This window comes from Leptosomus discolor, chromosome 25 (assembly GCF_034619465.1).
Source record: "Leptosomus discolor isolate bLepDis1 chromosome 25, bLepDis1.hap2, whole genome shotgun sequence".
Taxonomy (NCBI): Eukaryota; Metazoa; Chordata; class Aves; order Leptosomiformes; family Leptosomidae; genus Leptosomus; species Leptosomus discolor.
This window is the reverse complement of record NC_141415.1, coordinates 7,887,782-7,908,589: the sequence shown is the minus strand read 5'-3', so window position 1 is coordinate 7,908,589 and position 20,808 is coordinate 7,887,782. Positions and strand designations below refer to the sequence as shown.

The 20,808-nt window shown below is 62.4% G+C and overlaps 1 protein-coding gene across 1 annotated transcript in view; it reads left to right on the top strand.

Moving 5' to 3' along the window:
* Nucleotides 1-3,439: 3,439 nt before the first annotated feature.
* ZNF385C (zinc finger protein 385C) overlaps nucleotides 3,440-20,808 on the top strand; it is a 49,068-nt gene continuing 31,699 nt past the window's right edge. Inside the window, exon 1 of the mRNA XM_086477918.1 lies at nucleotides 3,440-3,686. Within this exon, the coding sequence (XP_086334044.1) occupies nucleotides 3,440-3,686 (247 nt within the window). The remainder of the gene's footprint in view (nucleotides 3,687-20,808) is intronic.

Genomic DNA, 20,808 nt, shown 5'->3' with positions numbered 1-20,808 from the left:
CCGAGCAAAGGGCAGCAGAAGGTGCAGACAGCGGAGGGGACATCACAGGCCTGGGGAGGTGCCGCTGGTGCTGGTCAGCCAGGGGAAATCTGGGCAGGGGTGGGTGAGTGGCAGCTCAGCCCCCCCCATCCCAGCGGAGCCCCGCGCCCCCCGGGAAGGTCACCCCAACGATGAGGCTGCGCCTGGTCCTCCATGGAGAAGACAAAAGCTTGGCTCCATCGGCCCCGGGGCAGGACAGGGCGGTGGGGCTGAGCTGAGGTGACCCTGTGCTTCGTGCTGCGTTTGGCCAGCCCAGGTCACCTTGGGGGTGTGTGTGGGGTGTCACTTAACCTTCGCTGTGCCTCAGTTTCCCTCCTGTGAAAGGAGCGAACAGCCCCCCAAAAGATCTTCAATGCTTTGCCGAAAAGGCAAAATCTGCCTCAAAGTAGCCGTCAGTCAGGGAGCTGCGGGTCCCCCCACATACCGTGACCTGTCCCAGCCACGAACCACCCAATTTAGGGTCCTGACACCGGAGAAGCCGAACAGGCGCAGCAGCAATTAAGTGAATGAGAAAGCGTGCGTGCAATTAGGACAGACCTTTCAAACGCTGCAACGAGAGCCGGGACAGGGAGCTGCTGTCTAATCAAAGCAACAGCAGTTCCTTTTTTTAAGATGAGGGAGACTTTTGGGATACTTTGTCCACATAATGTTCCAATTTTAGCTCTGCGTCCCGGGATGTAATTGCATTAAAAATACCCGGGGAGGGGGAGGATGCCAAGGGCACCCGGGGACCTGCCTCGGCTGCCGTGTCCCCACCAGTGCTCTGCGTGTCACGCTGCGTCCCCCAGGCCCTGTTTCACATTCCTGATGCTGGTCGTCTCCCAGATCTGCTTTCTGGCTGCTCCGCTAATGGTTATTCTGGTCAAGGCCCCCTCCCCGGGGTGCTGCGGGGCTCCCTGCCCATCCGAGCGCAGTCAGGCGTTGATCGCTGCGAGTTCTGGGGAACGACCACCAAAGCAGTGGTTCGGTTGGACGGGGCAGCTGAGATCTTTGCTCCCGGTGCGGGGCAGCTCTGTCCTGCCGCGGTGCCAGCCCCGAGCATGACAAGTCCAGGAGGTTCCATTTGAAAAACACCAGCTGTTTTTTTGTACATAAAACGTAGGGGTTTGGAGCCTTTCAGGGCTGGGCCAGGCTTTTTTCACTTGTCCCAAGCACAAGGGCTGCGTGTTTGCTTTCGTTTTCATCGGAAGGTGAAGCTGGAGCTTCAGGAAAAGTCCTGAGGTCTCTAGAGAGAGTCCAGGGTCAACAGGTACCAGAGGGCTGCACGCGGACTTCAGGCTCCTAAAGTCTTCTGCCAAAAAGTCGATTTACATATTTTTCATGTCAGTTTCCTTTCAGTTACATTGCTCAGTATTTTAGCTGGTGAAGCAGGATTTTAAGGATCTTATTGCTGACATTTTTGGCTAATCATGGAGTAATTGAGGCTGGAAGGGACCGTCGGTGGTTGGTCCAGCCTTCTGCCTGATGCGCGGCTGGCTTCAAGGCTGGAGCACGCTGCGCAGGTCCCGGTCCAGCCCCGCCGGCGCCCACCGCCCCCGAGCAAACCCGACGTTAATTCCTTCAGGAGATGGTGGCCAGTGCTGGGGGGCGCTGAGCGCCCCTGGGGGGGACACCGGGCTGGCTCCGCTCGCAGCCTGGGTCACCCTCCATCCCTGCAGGTCCCGGCTTTCCCCTCCGGCTCCAAAACCTGTTACTTTTTGCTCGACATAACGTCACCTCTCGGCACCGCCGGGCAGCCGGAGGCAGCGAGACGCGCCCGGCGCCTTGGCAGTGCCCAAACCCGCTGAGGACCGACGCGCTCGCTGCACGGGTGGGTGGGTGGGAGGGAGCATCCCACGCCCCGCGGCGGGGGGTACCCGCTGCTGTCCCCCGGTGCCCCCCGGTGTTCGGAGCGGGGCCGCCCCGGACTGCGGGGACCGGCGCGGAGCGTCTGCGCCACCGCGGGGCCGCGGCCGGGGCTGCAGCGCCCGGAGAACGCCCGGGGCCGGGCCGGGACCCCCGCTGCGACCCCCCGGTCCCGGTCCCGGTCCTGGGTGGGGCTTTTAGTGGCCGTACCTGTGCGGCTCCGGGCGCTGGGAGCTGGGAGCTGGGTGCGGGGTGCGGGGTGGGTGGGCAGCCCCCAGCCAGCCCACCCACACCGGGCTCCCCCGCTCGCTGCTGGGGAACTTCTCGGGGTGCTCAAGTCGCGATGGGGCGTCTTTGGGGTGACTGTTGGTGGAGAGGAGCCTGCGGGAGCCTGGACTGTCCCCTCCCGCAGGAGATCCGGGTGGGGAGGTCTGGTCTGGCCGTGGGTGCGGGACTGGGAAACACGAGCCATGGGCAAGGGGGTGCGCGGGGGCTCCCACCATCGGCGGCTGGGGCTGCTGGGGAGGTTTGCAGGGTGGAGCTGCACCAGGCCAGGCAGGGGCAGCCGCGGCGGGTCAGGCTGCCCGTGGCACAAACCAGAGCCTCTGGTCTGGTCCCTAACGCCCAAGGAGGGCACAGATGAACCCCGAGGGGTGCCTGCGCGGCCCTTCCCAGGATGCCAGGGGCATCTCTGCAGTGCACCTTTGGGGCCTGACTGGCCACCCAGAGACACCCCAGTCCCCCGCTCTTGGCCCCTCGGGGTGCCTCGGCGCAGCGTGCCTGCGTGTGTTTGTGACCTGCAGCTGCCAGCGCCAAGGTGGTAACTGGATCACAGGGCTCAGGCGACCTTCGTGCCTCCCCAAGACTCAGTTCTGGATGTTCCACCAGCTCCCAGTTCGGGGTCGCTCCCCTGGAGCTGGGCAGCGGGGACAGCGCGTCTGCGAGGCGAAGGCTGCAGGAGGCCGTTCCCAGCTGACCCCAACGCCTCCATGGGCAGCTCTTCCACGTGGTGTCCCTGTGCGGGTCTGGGACTTGAGCTCCCAACGTGGGTCGGTCCCGTAGAGCCCTGAGTTCAGGCACCCGTTTAACACAGACGAGACGGTGCTCGTGGCTCGAGGGGCCAGTGCCAGTCCTCCTCCTGTTGCGGTGGGGATGGGCTGCGGGACACCAAAGCAGCACCCGAGTCCTTCCAGTTGCATTTCTTGCCTGCAGAGAGCTGGTTGCCATCCCAGCTCTGCCTCGGGCCAACCTGCAGTGCTGTCCAGGACTGAACAGAAGGGCTTTAACTGACACGAGGAGTGTCGTCTGGTGCTAGAAACTTGGAAGAAGTGGGTTACTCCCTGCTCCAGCACCAGCCTCCTGGGAATGCTGCTGCTCATGCCGTCTTGCCCAACGCAACTCCTTGCAGAGATGCAGACGCTGTTGCTCTTGCTCGGGGAGCCCCCTCAGATCCGGGCAGCCGGAACTCCCCACAGGCGCAGGGCCCGTGCCGGGTTTTCCTGCCCTGTCCTGGTCCGTCTGTCCTCACGGCGGGTCTGTCCTTCCTCCTGCAGGCATGAAGCGACCCCTGAGCCCGTCCCACAGCCCCGAGAACGGGGTGCGGCTGGTGGAGGCAGCCAGCTGCCCGCCGAGCCAGCCCGAGCAGCGCATGAAGCGGGAGAAGAAGCACCAGTCGTTCACGCTCTGCGAGGTCTGCAACATCCAGCTCAACTCGGCCGCGCAGGCGCAGATCCACTACAACGGCAAGTCCCACCAGAAGCGCCTCAAGCAGCTCAACAAGGGGAAGATGCCGGCAGCCCAAGGTAGGAGCCCATCCGTCAGGTTGAGGTTGCCCGAAGGCTTCCCTTGCTCTGGGACAGCTGCTCCGCTGGGCTCGGTGCGCTGGATTCACGGGATGTTTGGGAACGCTGTGTCGTGTCACCGGCATCTGTCACTTGCCGGTCTGCCTGAACTCCGGGGGCTTCCCCACCCCGCTGTCACTGCTGGTCCTCAAGGGCTTCTGGGGCCTGAGAGCCCACGGTGCTGCGCCAGACAGATGGACACGTGTGGGTCCTGTCCATGGCCAAGTGTGGCTGCTGGTACTCTGCGTCTTCGTGAGCATCTTGTTGGGTTTCCGTAGGTGACTCTTGCAGCCGGGATGAGCGCGTCCAAGGGTGGAGAGGCTGGAGGTTCTGGGTTGCCGGCTACCAGCTTTCCAGGTGCCACCTTGACCCTGTCCCTCCAGCCTCCCGCTGTCTCCTGTAACTGTGCTGAGTTTGGCCACTGATCACTCAAAATGCTGCTTAGATTTTGGTGCTGAGGGTTCAGGCGGGGCCGCTCAAAAGCTCTCAAGTGACGTTTTCCAATGTGGTTGGACATCATGTTGGAAACTACAAACTTCTGAACCTTCACTTTTTCTGTGGGGTGTTCCGTGCTGGCAATCCCCGTGACCCTGCAGCGCCCGGTGCTCCGGCACTCTGGCGCTGTGCAGCTCCTTGGATCCCACCAGCCCTTGGACGTGGAGCGTCCTTGGCAAGTTGTCCCATTGCGCTGGCTTGGCGGGGGGGGTCTTGAGCTTTCCTGCAGCCCCTGGAGAGGCTGCCCGGGGAGGGCTCCCGTGGCGTGTTTGCACACGGGAGGTCACTGCCCCGAGTCCCTGGTGCGAGGGGAGCTGCTGCCGGCCGTTAGCCACTGCGAGCGCTGGGATATCGCCTGCTGCGGCACCGACACTTGACGGGCCCTACAATGAACCAGACAAGCTGAACTGTCTGGGGTCGATGTGTTTAACAGGGTGGATCTGTTCCAGCGAGAAGGAAAGCACCAGCATCGCAACAAGGGCAGGTTTTGTTTTCCATTCAGAGACCGATGTTTATCACAAAAGCCACTTAGCAGAGGTGGCAGCCAAGACAGCTCCGTGCTTGCCCTTGACAGCACGTTTTAAGGTCCACGGTTCTGTTTCACCCAGTGTTTAGGCGACGGGCTGAGCACACGGGACCTCGGGCACTGCAGCATCAGGAGGCGAAGGTGTCTCTTGTGGGATGTCCCCAAGCACCTGGGGCTGAACTCCCGGGGGTGACGCGCTCAGTGGCACATTTTGCTCGCTGGTGTCCGTGCGATGCTGTGCCGGGGACGTAGCAGTCCCAGGCTGCTCTGAGTTGGGGACGGTTTCTCTTTTTGGCAGTGGAGCTCCTGTTAATCGCCTAATTACGATAAAACACCTCTGTTGTGTCACGGCTGGCAAGAGAGCAGCCCAGCACCGTCCCTCCGGGCAGGCTCGATGTCCGCTCGATGCGTTAACACTGCCGGGGACAGAGCTGCGCGTTAACTGCCTGCCAGGCTGCTGGTGGCTGGACAAAGCCTCTGCTGAAGAGCAGCGAGGTGATCCCTGTCGCGCCGAGCCTGGCTAACCAAGCCTCTGCTTTCTTGCCTGTTTTTTTTCCAAATGTCACCCTGGGGACAGCAGTGTCCCCTAAGCCCCTCTTGTCAGTTCTCTGGGTGCACAAGAAGGGCTGGCGCCTCCCCCCGGGGGCTGCGCGGGTGGGTGGGTGCTGCCGGCCCCTCGCCCATCGGCCGCGGCAGGGGTGCTGGCACACGGCGGGTGCGGTGCCACCAGGCAGGAGCTCGTCCGAGGGCAAGGACTCGCTTTCCCTCTGTGCCATCTGTTGGCGTTCACCTGGCCTGGGCCCGTGCAGCTGCCTGCTGCAGAGCTGCTGCGCAAAACCAGGGCAACGTGCCCACAAATGTCACCCTCGACAACGGCTGACCGGCTTGGCCTCAGCCTTCGGCTGCGAGGGTTTGCCTGGCATTAAGCAGCAAATCGAGGGAACTTGTCCTTCCTGGGGCTGGTGCAGACACCTGTGCCCGGGGCAGTGCCCAGAGCCTGCGGCCGGTGCTTCCCCCCCGGCACCCCGCTGCCGTTGGAGGAGGCTGTGGCTGGCTGTGCCCCCTGCAATTACGAGTTGGATTAATGAGCTGAGGTCTCCAAAGCACTTTGTAGCGAATTGATGCCTTTATCAAATGTGAGGGTGATGAGAAGCTGGGGGGATGGGGAACGGGCAGGAATGTGGTGGAATCCTGTAAAACAGCGTGTTGGGTGCCGGCCCCTCGCTCCCGGGCACCCTGCAGCCCCCGGCCTGCTGCCCTGCGAGGAGCCGCTCAGCCGGAGAGCAGAGAGGGGTTGGAGTCCGGTCCCAGTTTTGCCAGGAGATGTTTGTTTAACAGCACTGCAGGGCTGGCGAACAAACCTGCGATGCTCTGTGCAAACAGCAAAGCCGCAGCGGGCTGCGGGGGGTACAACCTGCTGCGTCCGGCCCCCCCGGCCCCGCTCGGCGGGGCGGGTGATCACGGCCGTGTGTCCCACACACGCACGATGCTCTCCGGGTACCGGGGTGTCTGTGCTCGGTGCCGGTGCTTCGCTGTGGTGCTCGCTGGGGGCTCCTGGCACGTCCGTGTGGCAGGGGGTCCTGGCTGTGAACCCGGACCTGTGCTCCCCTCCAGTGCTTTCCACCCTGCTGAGCACCGGGTTTCCTCACAGGCAGGATGGTCCTGGCGGGACCTGGCTCGTCCCCAGCAAACCAAGAGGGTGGGCAGCCGGGCGCTGCGGTGCTGCCAGGGCTCTGGCTGCGGTGCCCTGGCCTTGGCAGACCCCCGGGATGGATCTGTGTAAATACCTGCTCCTGCAAGAGACCGGGCAGGCTGGAGCCATGAATTCCTAGCGTGGCAATGGTCGTCTGTATGCCAAATCCTGCCCTCCCTGGTGGCAGTTTTGCCTGAGCAAGGCCTGGGATATGTAAAGGAGCTGGTCTGTTTATCAACGTTTGCTGACAGATGGAAATATTGCCTGCTATTTTAATGGGAACAGGGCTCATAAATTCCAGCCTGCAGCTTCCAGATTCTCCCCCTGGACCCGGTTGGGGCTCGATGGGAAGCCGTCCAGGGATGCTTTCCCTACCGAGCCAAAGAATCTGGGAGCGTGCAAGTGTGCTCTTTGTACCTCTGCATCCTCCCTGACCTCCGCCAGCGTCCAGGCCTCCAGCACAGTCGCAGCCCGCGGGGCTTTGCTGCGCTGTCAGCCTCGCGCACGCTTCGCTCTGCCGTTCAAGGTGAAGCCGGCTTCTGCTTGCGCAGGGCTGCGATTTGCTTATGTGGGGAAATCGCAGTCGGCATCTGCTCCCCTCGCCTCCCCATCCCTCCTCCCCGCCCGCGGCGGTGGGGGAGCGGTGCCCGTGCAGGACGCTGCTCCCGCCGCAGCCCGCTGCGCTCGCCCGGAGCCGACCTTCTCCCCCACGCTTTTGGTTGAAGATGTCATCTCCAGCTTCCTCACGGGTGACCTTTCCCACCCTCCCGAGGCGCCAGCCTGGGGGGTGCCTGGCTGCGAGTCGCAGGTTAGGGCTGGGAACTCGCTGATGCGACACCCGTGTGTGTCCCCCCTGTGCTGGTCACGCCACTGGCACGGTGGGTGCTCGATCCACCCGGCCCCGCATCACCTGGGCTGGGAGAGGGGCTGATCCCCCCCAAACCCAGCTGTCCGCCCAGAGGAGGGGACCAGCCCTTTCTGCCTCGCCCAAGCGAGCCGAGGGCGAGCGCTGGACAAGCTCCTGCTCGGTGCTCCCGCCTGGGCTGCGGCGTGCGGGCAGGGCTGGGCAGAGGCGATGGCGGCGTGGGCTAAGCTGGGGGCTGGGGGGGCCCTGCCCTGCCCCATCACGCTGCTCTTGGAACCCTTCGCCAGCCAAACCAGCACCTTTGGGTGCTGAGAAAACGCAGCTGCCTGCGGCGGCGGGAGCAGTCGCTCCTTCTCGGGCCGCTCCTGGCCAGGCTGCCAGCCCCGGCGATGGGCTCAGCCCGGCACAGCCCCGGAGCGGGCAGGCTGCCGCCGGCCTCTGGTAACGTGTCAGCGCTGGAGGAGCCTGGGGAGGAGAGAGGGTGTTTCAAAAGACAATGGATTAAGTGAAATAATTGAGTTAGACAAAGATGGGATATTCCTCTGAGCTGGAATCTCTGTCTCGCACTGACATCTACAGCTACATCAAAGGCAGCTTTCACAGACGCTGCTCGATCTTCCCCGTTTCCCCTCTGGCTCCTCTGATCAGTCCTTTCTGCAAAGGCTGTAATCGCTTGCGTTTCGTGGAGCAAAGCTGCGGAGGAGCTTAGCTGGCAAACAGATGTGATAATCGGTATCATTACAATTTATTAGCTCTGTGCCAGAAAGACCCCCAACTTAAAAACAAATTATTGTTCATTAGGCGTTTTCTCGCAAGGCAAATCGTAGATCGCTGCTGTCTCGTGTGGAATTGCAGCGCAGGCGGCGGTTAGATACGGGACGTCCACAGATGAAAGATGTTTTCATATTGCAGATGCCAGTTCAAATCCAACTGGGTCAAGAGTGATTTAAGTACTGCCTGTGATCTTCAAGGGTGCCCAAGGGAGCTCAGTTTGCTCTTGGTGTCCTCGTGCTCCCACAGCCAGGAGCTGGACCCCCGGGTTCTGGTGCCACATGAGCAGAAAGAGCTGCGCTACCCCAAAATGGGGAGCGGTGGCTGCAGGCACAGCCCCCAGCGCTGCTTTTGGGTGGGTGCAAACTGCTGGGTGAGGGCAGGGGACAGGGGACAAGGGTTTGCTGCCTTCCCTTTTTCCTCCTGGATGGTCTCAGGGGCTGCCCATCGCGGGATGGGCTGAGCCGGAGCATTCCAGGAATTTACTCCCTTGCTGTCCACCGCTCCCAATAAAGGCCCTGCCACCAGTGTCCCAAAAAATCACGGGGTGTAAAGAGCAGCTCGTGCTCCCCTGCTGCTGGAGCCGGTGTCCCTGGGCCCTGTCAGCTCGCATCTTGCTGAAGCGTAGCGGGGAAGCGCTCTCCTTTGCAGCAGGAGTTATAAAAAGGAGCTGACAGCAGCTCGTACCCCCCCTTGGCCGGGGGCGGTGGGTGCTAGGGGCGGTGGGAAGGACGGTCTGCCCAGGCACCTCCGCTGCCAGGAGCGTTCGTGCGAGCCCTGAGCCCACCTCAAACCGCCTTTCCTGGCCCTGGGGGCTGCTGGGCTGCTCCCCCAAACCCAGGGCCAGTGGGTGGGCAGGGTTGGGCCAAAACACCCGGAGCCAGCTGTGCCCCGGAGCCAGCTGTGCCCCGGTGCCAACCTGTGTCGCAAGCTCTTCCTCTGCTCCATGTGTCCCCGTGGCGTTACGAGCCCAGGCCCTCTCCGGGGCTGCCCGGTGCCATCCCCTGGCGCTCGCACTGGGGGTCCCTGCGCTGCCAGCCCCCCTGCACGGACACCGCGGCTCCTCGCGAAAGGAAAGATTCCGGTTCCCCCAATTAGCCGCTGAAATGTCTGTCTGGGCGCGTTTGCAGGGCAGGAAGGTTTGAGATGAGCAGAGAAATCGGTGTGACAGCTTCAGCATCGCTGGGTCTGCAGCGGAGGGGACAGGCCCTCGGGAGGGGACGCGGGGATCCCATGGGAGCCTGCGCCGCTCCGGGAGCCAGGGAGAGGCTGGCGGCTGCCGGTGGGAGTTGTCTTGTGTTGCAATGGGGGGTGCCAGCCAAACCCCCCCCGTTTTTGCAGCAGATGGGGCTGCTGCTGGGTGCTGGGGGGGAACTCGCTCCCCTCGAACAGCTCCGCTCACCCCACGGTGCAGACCCGGGGCCATAGTGTGCGAAGGCTGGTTTATCCGGACAGGAGCGAGGGGCTGTGGTGTTAAACCATGGGAGACCCCAGAAGGGTCCCAGGGGTGCTGTGCTGCCGAACGGAGCCTGGCGTCCCTGGGCATCGCCCGGGCGAGCTGTTCTCAGCCAGCAAGCGGAGGGTCCCTGCAGCAGAGGTTCATGGCCGTGCTCCCCGCTGGGCGGGATAACCCTGCCCATGGGCAAGTCCTGAAACCCTCCCGCAGCATCGCCGGGGAAAGCGGTGCCCTGGCGTGGAGAGCAGCGGAGGGAGGGACCCGGCAGGTCTGACCGTGAACAGTCTGGCGGGTGTGTGGCCACTCCGTGATCCCGCTCCGTGATCCCACTCTGTGATCCCACTCCGTGATCCCACTCCGTGATCCCACTCCGTGATCCCACTCTGTGATCCCACTCTGTGATCCCACTCCGTGATCCCACTCCGTGATCGCGCTCCGTGATCCCACTCTGCGATCCCACTCCGTGTGCTCTGGCACCTGGCATTGCGGAGGTCAGCTGCAGTGAGTGTATCCTGCTGCTGCTCTCTGCCGTCAGAGCCCTTCAGCTGTTAATTACCATGAAAATGGGTGCCAATCTGATTTCTTTCAATTTCATGTTATGCACGGAATCCTTTAATTGTCTTTAATAAACAGGGAGATGCTCTGTGGCGCTTTGTCTGCCATAAAATCCAATGTATTGATTTAAACAATATGCAAACACGCAGGATTAGAGTCTAATTGGGGACTAATCGGGGTGCAACAGCCGTGTCGCCGGCTGGGCCGGGGCTGGGACGCCCTCGAAGCCGGAGCGGGCATGGTGGGAGGGTGCCTCGCCGGGAGCCCCCGTCCGTGACCAGCCTCGGCAGCCTGCCAGGAGCCGCACCAGCCATGCCGCAGGGGGGGACGTCGGCTCTTCTGGCTTCCTCCTGAATTCCTGCCGCGGTTTGCTGCCCTCCCGCTTTTGGGACTCTTTGGAGAAATTTGGCAGGGACAGCGAAGGGCCCGGCAGCGCTCCCTCGCCTGGCACGGCCGGGTGGGCCCCCGAGCGTGACATTGGCTGGCGGGATCGGCGATGGGTGCGGGGGAAAGGAGCGGTTGGGGACGCAAAGGAGCGGCGGGTGGGTGGGGAAGGGCACGGGGGAAGGGCAGTGGGGGGTCTCGCAGGGGCTGGGTGGGGAAGTGCTCTTGCCTGACCCCGGCCAGGACCTGGGCACGTACCTCCCGGGGACGTCGATGCAGCACATGGGGCTCTCCGGAGCCTCCGAACCGCAGCTCCGCGCCCACCCTCTGTGTCAAAGGGTCTTTAGTACCGAGCTGTGACAGACGCTGCCTCTGCCCCGCGCGGATCGGTGACCTCGTGCCCAAACGGCGGCGGGGTCGTGGTTGGAGCCTCTGTAAATTGAGCGGAGGACAAGCATACGGAGCCCTCCTGCTCGGCTGGCCTCGGCTGCTCCCTTCAGCTGCGAGCACAGAGGATTAAAAATAGCTTTTCGGATCAGATTTGAATAACCTGGCATCTCAGTGAGGGAAAATTAATGTTTTTTTCACGTCTTAAAGATCTTTGCTGGGATCAGGTGTCGTATGAAGAAGCGCAGTTGTGTAATCGTGCATTTTCCTTCCCTCTGCTTGTTCCCAGGGCTCTCCCTTCCCTGTTGGGGTGCGGGGACGTCCCTCCAGGCTCCCGGGTGCCCCGGCAGGTCAGGTGCTGTGCAGAGCTGGGGGGGAGCAGCCGCCCAGCCCAGCCGATGAGGGGCGAGAAGGGGGATTTACCCCCCGTCACAGGGAATTGGCAGAAAAGCTCCGTTCCACTAAAAATTATACTGAAAAAGCCATTTGGGGAGGGGGTGGGGAAGCCTGTGGGCTCCGTGCGAGCCCAAGCCCTCCTCTCAGTGCATTAGCCTTGTGCCAGCCCATTAATCTGGAGAAAACTGCTCCCTTTTTAAATCCTCTGAAAATACCCCATTAACTCGCACTCCCTCTGAAAAGCCCAGCTATTCAGCTTATCGTGGATTAATAACTGTATCATAATTAATCTCTGATTCTATTGAGTCGGTAGCTTCAAATAAAAAATAAATTGATTAGCTGTTAACTTTTGCTGGAAGGATTTTCTCGATGCAGCGCCTTCCCCATCAGGGCACTGCCCCTCCGCGCCGCACCCCAATTTCTGGCCAGAGGCTTCAGGGATTATTTTTTTTTCCTGACACACTTATTCTGAAAAGATCCTTAAAATTTAAACTCTCTGCCAAAAAATGACGCAGAGAAGCTGCTGGGCTTTGCTGGTGCGAGCGCAGGCTGTTGTGTGATGCTCAAGGCGAGGAGGAGGTGGGAGCCCTGCTGTGGCGGGGGCTCGGGGGGCCGGGGTGGATGCTTCTGCGGGAGGAGTTTGCCTAAAAAAACCCCAAAAAACAGAGACCAAGCGAAAAGATAACAAACTAATATACATCAAGTACAATCGTCGGGTGGGCTGGCAGCCTGGTGCCCGCTTGGGGTGTCCGGGGGCTCTGGCCCTTGGCTGAACCTTCCGGAGGGCGTTGGATTGTTCCCAGTGGGACGGTGCGTGGGTGCTGCGGTGGGCACGGGTGGCAGCGGGAGCGGGGGGAGCAGCGGCAGCAGGCTGGCAGGGCTGCTGCAGAGCCGGGGAGGCAGAGGCTGAGCTGGGCTCTGTACTGGGTGCTGCTGGCGGCGGCGGTTTTCCCCCACATCAGGAGGAAATCGCCTCGTGTTATTTTTAAGCTCTGTATTTTGTGAGCCAGTTATCCTTAATCTTGGATTTTGCTGTAATTTTCTTCCATTTGGTTTGCTATCAGGTTGCAACAATAGCATTTTATGGCCACTTAGCTCAGGCATGCGCCACACGTGATCTTAATTAGAAGTGGATTAAGAGCAACGGGGAACATGCAGCCATGGAATATTTCACAGTTTCCCATGTAGCATCAGCTCAGCAGATTTGGAAGAGGAAAGCCTGGGATTTATTTTAAGTGGGGGAAAAAATGGTAAAAGCAGCAGCTGACCATGAGCGTGTCTCAGCGCGTTAGTGGCTGCTGATCCCCGACCCGGGAGCGCTCCTGGGGGAGGCTCTGCTCTTCCCGGGGACGGGAGGCAGCCGCTGTCCTGCTCTGGCGTGGGAGGGAGACGAAGCATCCTGCTGCACCCCACTGCACCCCGCTGCACCCCGCAGCACCCCGCTGCACCCCGCACCAGCCACTGTCGTCGGGGATCGGAGGTGCCGGATAAAACAGGTCACACCGGGCCGTGTGTGCGAGGCGCCGAGCACCAGGGCCGAAGGGATTGGGGGGACCGGGTGGGGTGGCAGCGATGGGGAGGTGACCCGTTGAGGGTCTCGGTGAACAGCGGGGCTGGGAACGCAGCTCGTCCCTCCCGGCCTCCAGCCCTGGGCCCCGCTCGGCGCCTGCTGCGCCTCGGCTGCTCCTCCGCACGCGTGTGCACACGCGTGTGCTGCTCTCCCGGAGAAAGGGGGGGAGCGAGCGGTTTAACGGAAAATAAAAAAGCAAATGGGGAGGGGAGGTAGGTAGGACCGAGCTGGATAAGGGCGAGCAAAGGTTTGTGGGTAGTGTAAAGCTGTCACTGTGATTTAGGGTCGGCTGGTTAAACTGTTTTATGTTCACAGACAGTAAGTCGTAAGCAATATAAAATTTTCTATGAAGAGATGATCTTCCCTCGTCATGCTTTATGCCATCTTTCCCAGAGTGATCTCTCCTTTTTATAACCCCACGGTGTCACGGCGCGGTTGTGCAGGGGGAGAAAACCGAATTCTGGCCATTCGAGACGCGGCGACAGCCCGAGCCCCCGAGGCTGGGTCTGTGCCAGGGGGGGAGCAAGGAGCCGGGGGGGGCTGAGCCGCAGTCGGGGTGCTCGGCTCCCTCACCCCGACCCCGGTGCCTGCACCCGCGTTTTGGCTGCTCCAGCCCGGGCCCGCGGGGACGGAGGGTCCGTGACGCTCCACGGCCACGCAGGGAAGGCGCAGCCCGGCCGGGGCATCGCTCTGCCCCGCCGCCGGGTCCTGCCCTCGCCCTGCGCCCCGGGGCTAAGCCCGCGGGTGCCAGGCGGGCTGGCCACGAGCCCCGGCATGCCCTCCCGCGCCGCCGCGTTGCCCTCCAGCACACGGACCGGTGGCCTTTTCCCTGCGGCTCCTCCCGGGACCGCGGCCACCTCTCTGCTCCCAGCGCCCGAGCGGCTGTTACGGTCCATCGGAGCGGGGCTGCCTTTAGCCGCAGCCTCGCATGATCGCCTCAAACGAGGTTTCCTTCCTTCTTCGTGCCTCCCAGTTGTTGCTGCTTTTTGGAAACTCGCACACAACGCTGCTCCAGTTCACCTTTGGTATTTTCTACAGCCATGGATTTATGAGTAATAGTTTCATTTATTTCACCGCTGCCGCGGGAGCATCTCGGTGCGCCCTGTGCCGTGGCACTGGAGCACGTGACCGTCCCCACGGTGCTGCCGCGCAGCCGGACATGATCCCTGGCAGCAGCAGGTCCCCGAGAGCCCCCCGAGGGGCACAGAGCTGAGTGGGGACCTCACGGGCGGGACCAGAGCCAGCGTCACCCCTGGCTAGTTAAGCACCAAGATTTTGGGTCGCTGGTTGCCGTGCCAGCCCCCAGCTGAGCCAACACGGGGGCTCAGGAGCCCTGTGACCCCTTTGGAAATCTGCATGGGCCCAGGGGGGACCAGCATGGCCAACGCTTCCCACCCCTCCAGCCAGGAGGATGAGGAGGGGGGGAGGAAGGCGGCTGCCCCCGGTGCCCTGTGGGGCAGCCCTCGGCCACGGGAAGGGGATATCAATGCTGGGCCAGGTCGGGTGCTGCGCGGCCGGATCTGCCGAGGCTCTGCCTCAGGCGTTGGCTGTGCCGGGGGGGCTGGAGACCCGGCGAGGGGGGATGGGGGTAGATGCGCTGATGGGCACTGGGTGGGCGTCGCAGCCCGGAGGCCAGCGCGGCTTTCGGAGGGCGTGGGATTTCCCGTGGCTCCGCGAGCCGCTCCCCGTTAGTACCCCTCATGTCACAAAATCTCTTGGGAAGATGCTTCCAAGCCGTTGTGCTGCTGTTAATGCTGATTATCGGAGGTCGGGTGCTGGGTGGGCTCCGCGCTGGCAGCCCCGGGTGCCTCTGTGCCGGGGTGGGCTCCGGGCGTCCCTCCCGGCAGCGCGGGGCGAGCTCGGGATTTCAGACGCAGCAGCGGGTTTGTGACCTGTGCGGGCGTGCCCGGGGCTCGGCGGCGCGTGGAGGGTTTCTTCATGTGCTGGAGTGTGGTTGCAGGTGAAATCCTCTGCCCTCTTTCTTCCAGGAGGGCCCTCCTAAATTAGACGGAAAATATTACGTGCTCTCTCTGGAACTATTTACAGGTGTAATTTCCAGCCCTTTTCCTGATAATTAAATATATTTAGGTCATCCCGTTTCTCCACCCTATTTGCAGACCTGTCCTGGATGCCTTTGTAATTAGACATCTCCCTGTGAAAGATGATTAACGCGGCCCCAGCTCTCCTCCTGCAGCCCTGCCCGCGGCTGTTCCTGCGTTCAAGCTGTTGCTCGTCCTTGGGGCTCCTTGCGGGTGTCCAGCCTCGGCATGCCGGAGCCCCGTCCCCTCGGAGGGTGACGATGGATGGAGCAGCCCCTGTTTGACGTCCCCAGGCCTGGGGACACGGTGGCTCTCTGCAGTGGTGCGAGGCAGCAGTTGTCGTGGCCTCATTGTTAAAGGGTGAGAATTTTGAGTGCACGCGTTTAAGCAATTTTAAGCTGCTTTTTCGAGGTGGATCCTTCCTAAGGAGGGGAAATTAATGTTTTAATGCCTTGCCCTGCAACAAAAAGGCCCTTAATGGAGTCGTTTCCATCACGGTTTAAAGCTGAGACTTCGCACAGGAGCCGGGATTAATGAAAGGGCAATATTGTTCTCTGCTCCTGCAACGGGGAAGATTAAAGTGGCACAGAGAAGAAAAGCCGAGGCGTTTGGCTGTTATCCTGGTTCTTAGCAACACGGTGAGACCAGACCTTCCCTTCACGGGGAAAATTGAGGTTAAACCCCAGCCCCCCCCCCCGCCCCCCCCCCCCAGCCACAGCCTCCTGCGGCGGGTGGGCTCCCGGCGGCTGTGAGCAGGAGCCGGGGGTGCATGTCCCCCCCCCAGGGATGGCCAGCCAGCGCCACGGGTCGCTCCTCCTCCACGCCAATGCATAAAACCAGAAATCTTCAGGAAGAATTAATTAAAAAATCAAGATGTGGTGGGCACTGAGGGGCTCAGGGGTTTGACCGAGTCCCTGTTTATCAGGGGGTTGCGGGGGGGGTTGTGGAGGGAACACGAGCCGCAAACCCCATCCTTTTTGTGTGGGAACCCCCTGGGGGGGGGGGATTTAGCCCTTCAAATATGTTATCTTAATCCCAAGCAAACCCGGGAGCAGGAAAGGTCAGCGCCCGCCTTCCCGGCCCAGCAGGGACAACCGCCGGCGGCTGCTCCAGCCCGAGCCTTCTGCCGCGGCCGGGGCTCAGGTTACCGAGCAGAAGAAAACCGATACACGTCCTCCAGGTGTATCGGTCTTGATCCTATCTGGCGTCTTTCACCCCCAAATTATACCCTAAATCCTGGGTGAACAAAGTCAGCCAGAAAGGCTCTGGAGGGCTTGGCAGACCTGGCCGGGGGGGACTTCCTGCTGGGTTTTTATCCCTCTGTCTTGTTTATTGATGTCTCGATTCATTGCCCAATTCTGGTCACTATCTGCCAGGCTGCTTTTGGAGTCTAAGGCTGGGAAAGCCTGCCCGATTGTCTGTCAGCCAGCGAGCAGTTTAACACTGCCCTCAGTAGGTTTCAGGGTAATCTTTGTAGTTCCTGGAGGCTGTCCTCACAAAGACCCAGGTGAATCCACAGTGTTAGGGACAGTCCGTGCCCAAACTGGGCCCGATGGGCCACAGGTGGACCCGTTCTGCTTCCCGAGCCCCCTCTCCATCTCCCTGCCCTCCCTTTCCCTTTGAGCCGCTGCTGCCTGGGCTGCAGGCACGGCTCGAGCAGACTTGCCCCGGCAAGCCCGGCTCTACGGTGGGTGTAGGCGAACGCTCCCCCTCTGACTGCGTGTTCGGGATTTGCCTCTCCCGGGCCGAGCGCAGCGAGCTGCAGGCCGAGGAGTGCTGGGGGGCTGCGGCCGTGCCGGGGCAGGCAGCCTCGCCTCTCCCCAGAGAAACCTCTGGGCTCGTCCCCACTCTCCCCTAACGCGCTGCCGCCGGGCCCCGAGCGCGACTCACAACCTGCGTGGAGAAGCAGCGGCCGCGGGGCGGGTGTAGCGTCTGACGCAACGATGCCCCTTGGCTTTGGGGGTTTTTTTAGTGCCTCCCACAGTGTCACGCAGGGATGGTAATGCTGGTTGTCACGGGCCCCCCGGCGCCCTCCGCAGCGGCCGGCGCTGGTGAAGATGCTCGGCCATGGCAGCTCCGTCCCATAGAGGATGTTGTGGGAAGAACCGGCCGTGGGCTTTGCTCCCCCCGGGTGTGGGGTGGCTGGCAATGCCCCCGGGAGGGCGACTTGGGTCTGGGCAGGGTGGGAGGGTTTGTGCTGCTGCCGTGGGGTCCAGGTACAAATATAGCAAGTTATGCACCGGCCGGGCCCACGCTGCGTCGCTGGGAAATTCCAGAGATCGGCTGCGGCTGGGCGGGAGGCGTTAACGGCAGGGGTCTGTAATCAGGACCTGCAATTAGCCTCCGCTCCAGCTGGCCACAAAGGCTCGGCCATAAAACGCCCATCCCACGCTGCCGTTCCTCTCTCCCACCCCGCCGTGTCACGCCAGCTCAACCCTCTTCAGCTGCGGTGATGCCAGCCGAGACCTGCCCGCCCGGCTGGGATAAACTGGGCACCGGCCGGAGCAGGGAGATTATTTCTTGATGAAATTGCAGAACTCGAGGGGCTGGTCAGGGCTGGGGGTGAGGGTGGATGGAGGATGGAGTGCGGGGGTTCAGGGCTGTACGTTGGTCCTTGCCAGCGGGGCTGGAGGTCAGGAGATGTCAAATTCACCCGCGGCTTGTGGACAACCCCGGATGGTTGTCAGCGCCCCGCTCTCCCGGTCGTTACACCTCCACGCTCCTCTCTGCTTGATGCTCACTTGTGGTAACACCAAACTGCTGATGACATTAAACAAATTAATATCGGGTTTAAATAGCCTGCTGGGAGGCTGGTAACAGGCGGCGCGGGCCCAGCTGTCAATCCCAGATTAGCGAGTGCCCGGGCTAAACTTACTGCCGCTGCGAACGACCCCGAAAGCAATACCCTGCGCAGGGGGTGCGGGGCCCGGTGCATCGGCCCTGCCTGCGGCTTCGCCAGTGCTGCCCCGGTGCCGGCCGAGCCCGGGTGGGTGTTGGGAGAAGGACCCGCGGGATGCCCTGGCCCGGCAGCAGCACGCAGCGGGGCCCTGATGACTTTGGGCACTTTTCAGAGCACCAAAATGCTCGAATTTACCCTGAAAGTGCCTGGTCTGGCTGCAGCGCCTGAGAAAGGGATTTGGCATCTGGTGGTTTATATCTCTGGTTTTGCTCTGCCCGGGGCTGAAGGCGAGGGGTTCCTGACCAACTCCAAACTGTTTGACTTGAGGGGAGTATTTAAAACCCTCCGTGTTCTTGTCTCCCTTTCACGGGGAGACAATTGTTTCCTCTTTTCACAAGCAGGTTTTGTCATTTCCCTCTTTAAAAGGCACAGTGCAATCAAGTCGTGACCCTCCCCTCCCGAGAAGCTTTGGAGGCCCAAAATTCTGCGCAGAGAAGGTGCTGCCCTTGGGGAGTCTGCCTGTGCTCACAAAATCGACAGGGAGGGCAGCACACCCTGGGCCCAGGGCTTACGCAAAACCCCAGTCACGGGGGTGCTGGGGTGAGCCCCCCCCACCCGGGGCAGGCTGCCCACGCCTGCCCGTGTCACCCCACAAGGTGACACTGCGGTGGGTTGGGACCCTGCAGCCCCCACGTCTGGCACCCGAGGGATGCTCCGGGGCTGGCTGGGAGGTTGGGACCTCTCTCCTGCGGACAGGGGGACAAGGGACGAGGTCACACTGCTGCCTGTGGGCAAGCGCCTGTATCTCGGTGGTGAACCCCGAAAGCCGAGGGCCGCGCTGGTGGCTGGAGGGGGCCGCACGCCAGCGTGTGCGGGACGTGCTTGGCCTCCCGGGGGAACGAGGCCCACGCGGTTCGGAGGACGGGGGGCTCAACCCACACCCCGCCAGCGAGCGACCCTGCCCATGGCCGGGATTTCGGGGACCCCGTTGGCTCTGAGGGGGTCGCGGGGGCTCTGAGCAAACCCCGTGGTGGGGACCCGGCAGCGGCATCCCGACAGGCGCCTGCCCGACCCCGGCCCCCCCAAACCAGCTGCCTTAGAGGGGGCGTCCTGGGCGCTCGGGGAGAGAGCCCGGGGGTGCAGACGGAGCCGGCGGCGGGTCCCCCCTCCCCGCCCGATGTTTCTTCGCTCCGGCAGCCTCCTCCGCTAGGGGAGGAACCGGCGCCGGTGCTGTGCCGGGGAGAGCCGCTCCCCCCCCCCCCCCCCCATCGCCGTGCGACCCCTCGGCACCTCCGGCTGCTTTTCCCCTGCGCGCCCCTGCGGGGGCCCATGCGGGGCCGGACGCGGGGGTGAGGGGCGCGCACCGCGGCGGGGGGGGGGGGGGCGGCTGCGGGGGACCCCGGGGGACCCCGCCCCGCCCCGCCCTGCCCGCCCCTGCCCGCCCTGCCCGCAGCCCAGCCGGGCGAGCGGGAGGCACCAGCAGCGCCGAGGACGGGCAGCCGCATCCAAAATGCTTCTGGGTGGGTGAGACGCAACTTTCCCTCCCCCTCGCCGCCCCCCATCGCCCCCCACCTCTCCCCATCGCGCCCCGCCGCCCCCCATCGCCCCCCGCTCTTGCTGCCCCCCGGGAAAGCCGTTTGCGGCGCTCGGTGCCCGGGCTGGGCGCGGAGGGGGGGTTCGCGGGAGCCCGGCGGTACACCGGGACCTCGGCAGCGTGCGGGGCTCCGGGGCTGGGCGGGGGCGGTGGGAGGGAAGGGGTCCGGCGGGGGGAAGGTGCGGAGCGCTCGCCCCGCTGCTGTCCCGGGGACGTTCCCGCCCGCCCGGAGCCCCTTCGAGCGTCCCTGCGGGCAGCGGCTTTTGCCGAGTTGCTTGAGCTTGAGAGAATGGAAATAAATGAAGGCGCGAGTTGTTCTTTAGAGAAAAAAAACCCCAAAATCGAATTGTTTGTTGTTTTCTGGGTAGCTCTGCTAAGGATGTGGGGAGGGGGCGTCTTCTCGCCCCTTTGCAATTTTGACCATAGACTTAATAGAGAAAAATTGAGGTGGGTTATTTACTGCCGGGAAGGAGCTCTAGAAATACGTGGTGCTTGAGGGGTCCGGGCGCGAGGGGCTGGTAACAGACCCGGCATGAAGCACAAATACTGATTCACCTGTGGGGTCCCCATCCTGCTCCCATCAGGGCTTCGCACGCGAAATTACCCTCAGGTTTTCTTCTTTCTAAGCAAATCGGGTCGTTACTGTTCCCTGTTGCCATCCTGCCTGAACACCCCTTTAAAGAGCTGTTCTTTTCATTTGCATCAACTGAGCTGTGTACCGTACACCCACAAAATGGTCCCTCCCAGCCCAGGCACACATGCAGCCTGTTTCTTCGGCTCCCAGCCTGCTAATCCTAATTACTTACGGGATTCAAGCTGAGTTTGACTCACTGCATCTTATTGATTTTTCCCAGGGCTGCAAAAAGAGGAAGAAAAAAAAAAGGTCGCGCGCTGACACTGCTTTCTTTTGCCCTTGCTCCTCGTTTTGGGGGTCAGCTCCAACTTGGGTTTCTGCTGCACCCGCGATGCAAATGGCTGGTGCTTGTAGTGGGAAATGAGGCTGGGGGCAGCGCCTTTGCAGAAGGGCAGGGAGAGCTGCCGGGGGTGCTGGGGGTGCCTTGCGCTGCTGTGGCTGGCTCGGGCTCGTGGAGCGGAGCTGCGGCAGCAAATGGAGCGTAGCGCTGCGCTGGACCCGCTGCACGCGCGGATTCGGGGCTGGTAATTTCGGTATTTTTGTGATTATTGGCGTTAACTTCCCGGCAGGCTGCTGGGGAAGGAGCGTCGGCCCCGGCGCGGGGCAGCGAGAGGGGCCTGCTGGGTCCCTGCGGGCAGCGGTGCTGGGTTCTCCATGTGTGTACAGGCATGTGGTGTGCACATACATGTGCATGCGTGTCTACGTGCTTACGTGCCCTCCCTTTCCTCTGGTAGCTATCGCTGTCGTGTGCTTGTTGGCGCCTGTGGGTGCGGAGAGCGGCCGGGCCAGGGCAGCGGGGGATGTTACCGAGCTGGCACC